General features: G+C 36.3%; 2 protein-coding genes across 2 annotated transcripts; both read right to left on the bottom strand.

Moving 5' to 3' along the window:
* Positions 1-971: 971 nt before the first annotated feature.
* LOC130711542 (protein DMR6-LIKE OXYGENASE 2-like) lies at positions 972-3,691 on the bottom strand. The gene is made up of 4 exons (XM_057561215.1): positions 3,314-3,691; positions 2,521-3,171; positions 1,873-2,197; positions 972-1,482 (listed from the first exon to the last, which is right to left on the bottom strand). The coding sequence occupies exons 2-4, from the start codon at positions 2,970-2,972 to the stop codon at positions 1,222-1,224; spliced, it is 1,038 nt and encodes a 345-aa protein (XP_057417198.1). The 5' UTR covers positions 2,973-3,171; positions 3,314-3,691; the 3' UTR covers positions 972-1,221.
* Positions 3,692-3,861: 170 nt separating this feature from the next.
* On the bottom strand, positions 3,862-8,510 carry LOC130711543 (UPF0613 protein PB24D3.06c). The gene is made up of 9 exons (XM_057561216.1): positions 8,166-8,510; positions 7,948-8,024; positions 7,762-7,867; positions 6,726-6,818; positions 6,544-6,609; positions 5,504-5,649; positions 5,213-5,321; positions 4,345-4,409; positions 3,862-4,233 (listed from the first exon to the last, which is right to left on the bottom strand). The coding sequence occupies exons 1-9, from the start codon at positions 8,385-8,387 to the stop codon at positions 4,086-4,088; spliced, it is 1,032 nt and encodes a 343-aa protein (XP_057417199.1). The 5' UTR covers positions 8,388-8,510; the 3' UTR covers positions 3,862-4,085.
* Between the last annotated feature and the right edge of the window lie 2,467 nt (positions 8,511-10,977).

Below are 10,977 nucleotides of genomic sequence, written 5' to 3'. Positions count from 1 at the left end.
TGAAAATGCTTAAGGTCTTTTTTTTCTTTGTCAGAAATCTGTGATTGTCCATCCCAATTTTTTTTGAGTTTGGTATTATTGTCACCTCACCCTTATTGAGATTAAATTTGTCTACCACTACATAAACATATTAGATTATTAGTCATCATTATCAATACGACAATACTCAAAGGTCTCAAACGAAAGTTCTATTAATTGTAATATTATTAATTAAATTTAAATACAACCCGAAGGATTGAGTGTTTTTCTTTTGGAGTCAAGTTTGAGAGTCTTATGTAAAAAATTGTTTTCCTTCTAAATATATAAAGCCTAAAGCAACCTTTGTGTAATTGGGTTTTTGTTTGGAAAGCCTCAAATGTGATTTGAGTACAAAAATGTTTTATATATTTTAAGCCAACAAATCATAGATTTTTTTGTTCATAAACAATTATCAGTTTTCTATTTTGTGGTCAAAGGAAACAGATAATAGTTTTTTTTTTGGTCAAAAAACAGATAATAGTTTTTTTTTTGGACAAAAAACAGATAATAGTTTAAAGATCATAAACAAAGCTCTGGTCGTGGGCTGTTAAATTCCATTCCATACATGGCAGGAACCAAGTGGTGATGGGCCTAACATATGCATTGTTTGGTACATGTTTTTTTATAGTGTTTCTGGGAAGTTCGTTTCCTAAGTAAAATTTGACTGCAACCCTACTCCATAAACTTTTATTCATCTAAAAAAATTTAAATACTTGAATCTTTTAATATATGTCATTTATAGTAATTTCATAAAATTTTCCGATGAAGCAAAAAAAAAATAGTAATTTCATAAAGTAAGTGTTCATCCAAACACGACTTTCTATTTGAACAAGCATTTATTTATATGTACATCCAAACACAAATAGCTTATGTTTTTCATTTAGTGCTTCTAGAAGAAGCTCTTTTTCTAGAAGAGCTTATAAAACAGCTATTCCAAATAGGAACTCAGTATATGAAGGAAAATTTGCACAAGAATATATATATGCTAATTAACAGGGCAACCATGGCTCAACGTTTCAGAAATTAAAAGACGTGCCTTAATCAGTATTCTGTTTACGATTCTATTCTGCTTTTGGAGAGTAACAGTGTGCAAAGAGACCAGGACTAGAGTTCAATATTTTATTAACAGAAACAAACGATAACCATTTTATTGGTTTCCAACAGCAGAACAGAACTTGACATGCATGAAACTGAGAACGCCAATTAATCCAAGATCCTGAAGTGATGAACTTGGATATTGTCCACATCACGCTTCTTGAAATCACTACGATTTCTGTTAGCATAGAACTTACCATAGTTGTATTCTCTATATCTTGCAGGGTTGTGCTCATTCACCAGCTCCTCCGCCGGCTTCACCATAACGTGGTGAGCTGGGAGAAAGAAGAATGGATAGGACAACCTTTCCTTCTCTGCATTCACCACCACCCTGTGCTCCACACTCTCATACTTGCCATTGCTCCAAACCTGCACCGGTGCACCCAACAATGAATGGCCAAACCAATTACATTGTAACAATTGAAATAGATCCTTGTATTAGTTGTTAGTGAGAGTTTGAGGATCAATAACAATTCAGTGTAATAGTTCAAAATATCTATCTTCAAAGAATACAAAGTTTAATTAAGGTGATTCATGATTGTATGATCTTTTTCTTAAAAAAAATTAAAATAAAAGATCTATCTTTAAAAAGGGTTTGGCTCGAGGGCCAGCACAGCTCAACTCTTTACGAACACACACTTTGATCTTCAGGCTGCATGAGCCGGGTCAGTCTAACTAGGGGTCTGCACGAGCTGTATTTTGACCAACTCAACCCACCGACGAGCCAACAACTATATTTTATAACAGCAACATATGTACCTCAGTTATATCTCCCACATTGATGATAAATGCATGAAGGGTGGGTTTAACTGGAATCCAGTGACCAGACTTTGCTTTAACTTGTAAGCCTCCAATATGATCTTGGGCAAGCACAGTTAAGGCACTTGCATCCTTGTGGCGACCAACACCAAGTGCCAGGTCAGGGAAAGGGCAAGGGGGGTAGTGATTGAGCCGCACAAAGCTGATTTGGTTCTTGAAGCTGCCATGGAATTTGTCACCAGCTAGACCCAAACTCAACGAAATAAGCTCCAACAAATTGTAGGCTAGCTTTTCCACCTCTTCACCATACCCCTGCATTGTTTTCCTACCAAAACATAATCCTCAATCAAGTCAAATGTAATTTGAGTATTTGTCCTGGAGGTAAGTATAATTTATCCTACATTATATATCTTTATACGAAGAGTGCGAGGCTTGACGCAACTATAAAGTTTCTACCATGTGACTTTGCGGTCACAAGATCGAGTCGTGGAATCAGCCTCTTGTAAAAATGCAAGGTAAGACTGCCTACATTAGATCCACAAAACACTTTGTGGGTCTGACCCCTCCCTTGATATCGTGCATAGCGGGAGCTTTACAACACAAAGTTTGCCATTTATATATCTTTCGATGATTGGAAGTTAATTTTACCTGAAATGAGGAGGGTATTGGGGCCATTGGTTGGTGAGAGTGGTGAGTTCCATGTCATGGGGCTCAGGTGAAGCTGGGACCTGTGTTGTGTTCTCAACATAATAGTCAAACACCTCTTTCCAATCCCTTACGTTTTTGGTGTGTTCCCCATCATAGTATCCTATTGCATTAACTTCATCTCGCTTCACCTTCTTCTTTTCCTCAATGCTTTGCTCGAAAAACTTTCTAGCTTCCAACTCAACCTTTGTGCTAGCTTCAGAAGGTACCCCGTGATTGATTACTTGGAAAAATCCCCACTCCTCACATGCCTTGCCAATCTTTGAGATGAGTTCTTCTCTACTTTCTGAGAGGTCAATGATTGGAATCTCACCAACTTCCGCAAAGGTAGCTCTGGGACGGTGTTCTGTGGATTGTATGAAAGCTGGATCGATGTCTCCCATGTCTGAATTCATGCTCCTCCTTTTTCAGATGCAGACACCTTTAAAGTCAACTCAGTTCAGTTTTTTCCTTCTTATGAACTCAAAATTTCACTATGTTTCTTGTTTCTCATCACGTGGGATTATGGTCTTAAATATATATAGAACATGGACGTGTTTGTAGTTGAAGGTTGACATGCTGAATGTGGACAAAATATGGTGGGCCCAACACCATCTGCATGAACCACAAAAGACAAATCAGTTGTGCATAGTTTTAAGTGGACTAACCAGATCAACCTCGAAATTTCTCATGACAATCCAAATCTAAGAAACCCAGTTACTATCATGATGATCAGTTTCTATGTTAATACACACACCTTGTAAGATATTTTGCCCGCTGTACAATGGCTACCAAATTCATCAAACAACCACCAACCACCGCAAATCACTTTGGGTCCTCATAGTAAGTACCCTAGAGCTCTCAACTTCACATCTCAGTAACCCATAAGCAAGACAGAATATAGAGAGTGAAGCAAGGTTCAACGTGCATGATAAGAAATATGAGAAACTACTTATAATGTTTAAGACATTGGGCTCATCTTTGGTTGCCTACCCTACCATGCTCACAACTCACAAGAAGCAATTAGTTAGTGTTTTAGTAATTTGTACAACGTAATTGGACTTACATCCAAATTTATAAGAAAGATTCCATTTACTTTTTATCATGAAGTGTGTAACATCAGCGGATATCCAAACACATAATTTAGGGGAACAAGCAACTAATACAGGTCTTAAGTTACACCTGATGTTTATACCACACAACCTGGCAAATATTGGCAGCCCCTCAAGCGGGGTAGGAATCAAGCCACAAGGCAAAAGAGCATCCGAATTGGCTAAAATGTACCAAAATTTCCAAGGGCTATAATTGATGTAAAACCCAATGCACTATTTTTCTGAAGTCATTATATATTAACATCTATTATATCAACAAAAAATTAGGCTGCAAATAACAACCCCAGCAGATTTAAATAACCCCCACCAAAAAAAAAGAAAAAATATGGGAGAAAAATGAAAGATTAACAATAACAAAATGAATCAAAACTACAGTAACAAACAAGAAGGCGGCAAAGATTAATTAAGACACCCATATTAATTCCATGGATCGTCCCAGCCTTTGGGTCCCTCTCTTTTTAAGAAGTCAATAATAGCTTGGACAGCTTCTTCAACTCTGTTAGAAAGGGAGTGGTTTCCATATTCGATCTCTACTTTCTCTGCACCTCCCATTGCTCTGCATAATCTGCATGTATTCAAAATGTACCCGTGAGTCCAGAGCACCAGTAATTATACTCCTCTTATTGTGGCTATTGCAAAACAAAAAATTGGAACGAGATAGGAGTAGTGATTTTACCGCTCAACCAGTGCTTTCTTATCAACGTATTCTGGCACATATTCATCAGCCATCGAAAATATAACCTGTCAAAAACCAAGGCATACCAAGATGACAAATTCCCCGCTAGCCATTTTCTTCTTATAAAAAATAATGAGGTGGTTCTCGCCTCTCCTGTCTGTCTCTAATTAGAATATGATTTACTTGTATTTTAGTAGCAGTTACATTTCACAAAAGGTAGCATCATTTACCCTATGAACGAGCACATAAGGTGGCATCATTCAGGCACCCAATTGGACCTACTCTTGATGATTTGATGGTGAAAAACATTAAGCCTTGATTTCTTTTGTACATTGGGAATCACCAGCATGATCTAAAGCTTCAAGTCTATAACCTCTACCCAGCTTCCCAACCACCTGAGTCAACCCTCGGTGGCCTTTTAACCATTAATTTATACCTAGGGACTGTTTGGGTTGAGAAAACATTTCCTATTATTGCTACTAACTACAAAGATATCATCTTATTTTCACTTTTTTCAAGTTTTTAAGAATTTGTATTTTGCACACGAAATAGTGAAACCAATAGAAGTCATTTTCACTGTTTATGGTACACATTTAAAAAAAGAAAAAGAAAAAGAAAAAGATATATATGTCACTTTTATAATAATTAGTGAAAATATAAAATATTTTCTAATGTCAAAGAGGCCCTTATTTTTCAAAAGAAAATTGTCGTACTCGTAGTCCTTCTACATAGAGAAAAAGAGAAGAAAGGAAACTTATGCCCCTAAGACGCTTGGATATTGTAGCAAAATAACAGGCCAAGGTTTTTCTCAGTACAAAGGATGAATAAAAATCGAAAACAAAGAGTTGTGTCAGAGACATATCCAAACCTGGCAATGTGTGCTAGACATGTGTCCAAGTCTCATCCTCAATTGATCATCACTGAGATCAGAACTGAACAAGTCATCATCGCCATTATATGAACAGAGGGAGTGATACCTGCAAAAGTAACTGCTCGTTGAGAAGAGAACAATAGCATGAAACAACAATAACTCCTGCGGTATATAATCAATGTCTATTTGAGCAATCAGTCAACATGTCATGCATATGGTATTACTCCATAAGGAGAGAAGGATAAAGGAGAAAAGAGGAAAAGGGGGCATATAATGCATTAAAATTACCTATAGGCAGTTATAGGGGCACTAGGATCTGCTTCCCTTGGCATTAACTCAGAACCTCGGCCTTCACTTATCAACTTAGCAGCCAAGTCAATCATAGAAGCAGTATGCGGAAGTGTAGCTTGATATTCCCTATCACTCACTGGAGCCTGAAAAATTAAATAAACATCAATACTAAATTTTCAGTGAGGGAACAGATGCTATAGCAAGACATTATATAATGACATTGGGGAGACAAAACATCTACTTTATTATTTTGGTAGATATTAAGACCAGCTGAACTATGACGACACGCAAGGTTTTGATTTCTGAAATCCAGGCAGGTCGGTCATTAAATTTGTTGACAGACATTCACGGTCTAATGGTATGACTGTGGTCAAAGTAATACATACAATTGTTTTATATCAATAATGATGTTTCCTATTTTGCATTTGAAATTGCCTTGTTGGAATGTTCTCAAAAGCATGTAGGAGGTAAAATAAGTGAAGAAATCAACACAATACATGATGTCTGGCACACCATGTTAAAAAATGTGTATGTTTCACAATAATCCAAATATCTGATTGCAATTGTTCCCTTAAGCAAACAGGATTTCAGGAGGAAGAATTATGTTAGCATACAAACTGACATGCATTAATATCATGTATAAAAAACAAGTGATCCATCTGATGTAAATATTCTACAGTTTTATGAACAAAGTGGAAACTTGCTTCAAAGGACCACTCTGCTATTCAGCCTGAATGTAAGCTCAAAATTCTATCACACAATTCAAAATATCATTTCCATATAGAACATGAAACTCAAGGGACCACTATGCTATTTGAAAGATTGCAACTCAAATAAGTTGAAATTGGGCCTGAGTCATGCAAAGACAGGACTGTATTAGAAAATTAAGATCCCAATTCTAAAAGGCTGTACATTTAAGTGACAATAAAAATGAATTTTATGGGATACCATTTCATATAGGACATGCAATTGAAAAAAAAAAAGAAATTGAAAGAAAGAAGTACACATTTCATAAACTAATTACTATCAACCTGTACCTGTAAAATGGCAGCACGAACAGCTCGGGAGCATGCAAAATTGGTGCGCATGTAATGTACAATATCCTAGATATAATGTTCCAAAGAAGAAAGGTTTACTTAAGGTTCTTAAGAAATGCCAGCAGCAAGAATAGTAGTAGGAGTAAAGTATGGTTAAGGATTTAAATGAAACAACATAAAACCTGACAGCCAGTACTATGCCCAAGTAATGCCACACCTTCAGAATCTTCTTTGTTAATTAAATAATTAATCAGCTGATCCAGCTCCTTAGCATCCTTCAATATGAATTCAACAAGCAATCATAAAGTTAAGCATCGAGATGATTATTCTCATCAATCAGATGGAAATACTAACATTGAACCTTTCAGTTAAAACTGAGAATGAAAATAGAATACTGTTTTAACAAAATCAAATTTGAGAGTAGAGATCTCAAATGGCCACAATATTACATATTCCAAAATATGTTGCTTGAGGACATGACCACTAATTCAATGGTTCCAGGCTCTCCTGACACTTAGTTACCATATTTAAGTATTTATCAAAAGTCAAAACAACTGTATTCTGAATACATTGTTGGATGACGTAATGTTGAAGGTCACTAATTTAACATTAGAATACTTATTTATATAAGTTTGATGAAAAGCCATAGATGTTGTCTTCCATTGTAGTTGAGATTTTCTTCTTTTCCCGTATTGAAGTTCTCTAGTTACTAATTACCTAATTTCCTTGTATATCCTGATCTGGTTGCTTGTATATATAGTATATGTATATCAGTATATATACATGTATTTACGATTGAGATATAGATAAGGAAGTTCTGGATACTTGCAGTAAGCAATTCATTCAATCCCAGAAATATAATTTCAAGCAATTCTCAAATTAATTCCCAAGCATAGTTTTGGTCTACTAAAAGTCTATAACAACAGAGTTCTCTACCACAAGAAACCTGAGGTAATCTCTAAGACCAACATTTGCTCTATATTACTACTCTCTGTAAGGTCATGCTTGTGGAAACACTTGGTGCACACTATATCAAAGTAAAATGCATATTATTAAACACTGAAATTGAAATAACTTCTTCACATGAATTTACTGGCATTATGTGTTGGCTCACTAAATAATTTCCATATAAGCTATGTAAACTAAAACCAGAATTTTAAGCTTATAATATGTCAAATTAATGAGCATAAATCAGCTAATTGAAACTTAATTGTTTACTTGTTGCAAGCTGGAGGTGCCATATCCAGTATAAGAAGATGACATAAGAAATTGAACTAACGACCAATTCTCGCGGTCCAAAGCAATTGCCAGTGGTTCTAAGTATCTGCATTCATGGAGATGAAGAAAACCATCAGTCAACACAAAATTGAACTGTGAAAGGCATCAATGGAACTATAAACTTACGCAGTAGCAAGAAAACCATCAGTCAATCCACCAATGAAAATGAGTTGCCGTTTGAAATCACCAGTTTTGAATGCAACCTACAAAGCAAGATTAGAATTCACAAATCAAATCGTTTGAGATTGGAATGCAACTTGATCAAATACGAGTTGGTTCGAAATTGGAATCATCGACAGATCAGAAGCGGAAATTGAAGAAAACAGAGTGATAATGTAGCGGACCTGAATAGGATTGGGACCGTACTTGAAGAGAACCCCTCGGAAGTGATTTTTGCGGAGGACGGGGCCGGCGGAGTCAGGGGCGGCGGCGGAGGAGTTAGCGGACATTTTCAAGGTGTCGGAGGAAGTGGAGCGACGGATTCGAACGATTCCGGAGAACCAGGAGGCGGTGGTGGTGGTGGTGGTGGAGGAGGACGGTGAAGAAGAAGCTAGAGAAGGATTCATCGCCTTATCGGCGGGTGAGTCTAGATCACAGTCATGGCATGGTGATGGTGCAGAGTCAGAGTGTAGGGCTCGGGATTTGAGATTTCTGGATGGAAGGTTACCGGCTACCGGCTAGCACCGTGGAGGGTGGGTAGTGTTACTGTTAGCAACCCTGGCAGATGCATCATGCATGTACAATTTGGTGCATTCACCGCGTGGTTCTCACGCGCGGGGAACCAAATTTCGCGGCGGGTGAACTATGTCCGATTTTTTTTATGAAGTAATTATATCCAGGCTTTTTTATCCAAAATCAAATTAACATGGGCTTTGAAGCCCATGGGCTCTGTATATGGGCTTTTTTTTAGCTCCATTTTGTAGGCACTTCTTTTTGTCTTGTCATTTTAAGTCCTGATCCGGGAAGGATATTTTTGCATTCTCTCTTATAAAAGAGACTTGTGACTTGGGCTGTTGGGCATAAAATAATATCACTATTATGGCCGGTTCAAATATTCATTTTTCACAACTTCTTGTTTGGACGTAATTTTTGACTTCTCAACACACCCTTTACGCTTTCACGCTTGGGATTGAAAATCTAGAGCGTCAAGTTGGATCTAAGATAAACTCATCTATTACCTTTGGTTCTATTTATAAGAACTTGTAACATTTCTTGATCTGACAACTAGTCTCACAATAACAACACAAGTCTTTTCAGCATGTTTTGTCCTCATCACTCATGTGTTTTTCGAGAAAACTTCACACTCATCTCAGTATTGCTCCTAGGCAGTCTCACACTTAACCTTAGAGTTTTTATGAGTTGGACTCCCGAAAAGAAGATGCATGTTGTTGCCATGAGTAGTATCAAGCAATTTTTTTATGTCTTCCTCAACTGCACAGTCTCATACCTAAACATCCTTAGAATAGTTCTCATTCGGGTGTGAGATTGGTTCATTCACGTGTCCCTTAATCTTGAAGTTTGCCAGAAGTCACTCATTGTCTGTGCCTTCTCATTTCACCAGCAATCACTCTCCACCCTCGTTGGCCCCTGGTGTCACAAAACCAAATGAAATGTTTACCTTGATTTTTTTAATAAAAACTAACTTGGAGTTTATGGTGCATTAATTATTTTTTGACAAGAATACCCTTATTTAATTGAATCTTCTCCCTCATTTTACTCTCCTAAACATTAATGATACATACAAATCAAGAAAAGTGAGTTGAGGATAACTTTGGATGTTAAATATTAATTGAGAACAAATTTAATGTACTTAACCACTTTAACTATATTTCTTAACTGTGTGAATTAGTTTTTTTATTTTATAAATAGAACCAGATGTTGTATATCGTATTAAAGTTTAGGTTTGACCTAACTCTACATCCAAAGTTAATTTATGAGTGAGAATTGCTCTACCATTTATAGGACTTATTTGGTTATATCTCTATCGTACTACTTCTGTATACAACCAAAATAAATTAATAAATAAAAAACCAATCAATTTTACACCAAAGAGACTTCAAAAGGCTGTTTCTCACTATTTTTTATGTCACGTTATTTTTTATGTCACATGAGAGATTGAAGTAGTAAATAAGATAAGATTTCCTTCTTAATGAAAGTTAGAGACGCTACTCAAATTAGAGTAGTAAATGATGTACCCCTTTCTTCCAACATATATATACTAATGGTTGTTGAATTATCCAAAGACAATCTGTAACTTAGGAAGCTATAGAAGCACATTTCATTCTAATTTAATGATTAAAGAGTAGAAATGTCTTAATCAATAGTTAGCATTAATTTGTAATAGACTAGTAAGGCCGGCTTTGGGTTGAAAATGGTAATTAAAGGGATCAGAAACTGCATCCTGCAGAGACCTAAACAAGCAACAAGTCCCCTCAGAACCAGGAAGAACTTTTGTTGATGACTTAATGCCATGCTTACTACTACTACTATACTAGTAGACTAGTAATGATTAAGGAGGGAATGTGGGAAACAATCCAGCATGTCTCAAACTCAAAGGCACGCATGCGTGCAGGCCAAGACTATTACAAGTAATTTTTTGATGTCTGATTATGTCAATGAGTGACCAAATAAGCAAATTAAATGTAGTTCTAGCTAGTTCACGCCTTTAATTTCAACTAAAAGATTAAGACCTGCTGCTAGCTAGCTGCAGTTTAGTATCTACTAATTTATGTATCTCAAGATTATGAAAACAACGCCCAAACTTAGTGTTATACTTATACCCATCCATCCCACTTGATGACTAATGAGTAGAAGCCGCCTAACGTGCCAAACTATAATGTAATGAATCATATGCAGCACGATATGAGAGGAGGGTTAAGCATTCTCACCACAAATTAGAGTTAAATAATAACCCATTCGGATGCGGAAAAAAAAAAGCAATATCAAAGTTTATTTAGTTTTTTTTTGAAAGGCAAAGTTTATTTAGTGTAATTTTAAGTAAAGAACAATGTGCTACTTTAGTGGTAGATAAGTTAAGCCTTTATAAGAGTGAGAACTGAGAACACAACTTCAAGTTATTAGCTAGTGGGACTAATTGCCACAATTTCTTGAACAAGTTTATTAGGACATCTCTGATCGGCAAAACTCTTAGAACAA

This window comes from Lotus japonicus, chromosome 4 (assembly GCF_012489685.1).
Source record: "Lotus japonicus ecotype B-129 chromosome 4, LjGifu_v1.2".
NCBI classification, from domain to species: Eukaryota; Viridiplantae; Streptophyta; class Magnoliopsida; order Fabales; family Fabaceae; genus Lotus; species Lotus japonicus.
Note: the sequence above shows the minus strand (reverse complement) of the source record. Positions and strands in the feature narration are given on the sequence as shown.

Excerpts from the sequence above, each read along its gene's own strand:
- LOC130711543 (XM_057561216.1), bottom strand. The coding sequence starts at position 8,387 with ATGAATCCTTCTCTAGCTTCTTCTTCACCGTCCTCCTCCACCACCACC. Across the intron at positions 6,610-6,725 it reads GGCATAGTACTGGCTGTCAG|GATATTGTACATTACATGCG; the intron begins GTTTTATGTTGT and ends CATTATATCTAG. Across the intron at positions 5,650-6,543 it reads TTCGTGCTGCCATTTTACAG|GCTCCAGTGAGTGATAGGGA; the intron begins GTACAGGTTGAT and ends TTAATTTTTCAG.
- LOC130711542 (XM_057561215.1), bottom strand. The coding sequence starts at position 2,972 with ATGAATTCAGACATGGGAGACATCGATCCAGCTTTCATACAATCCACA. Across the intron at positions 2,198-2,520 it reads CAATACCCTCCTCATTTCAG|GAAAACAATGCAGGGGTATG; the intron begins GTAAAATTAACT and ends ATGTTTTGGTAG. Across the intron at positions 1,483-1,872 it reads ATGTGGGAGATATAACTGAG|GTTTGGAGCAATGGCAAGTA; the intron begins GTACATATGTTG and ends GCACCGGTGCAG.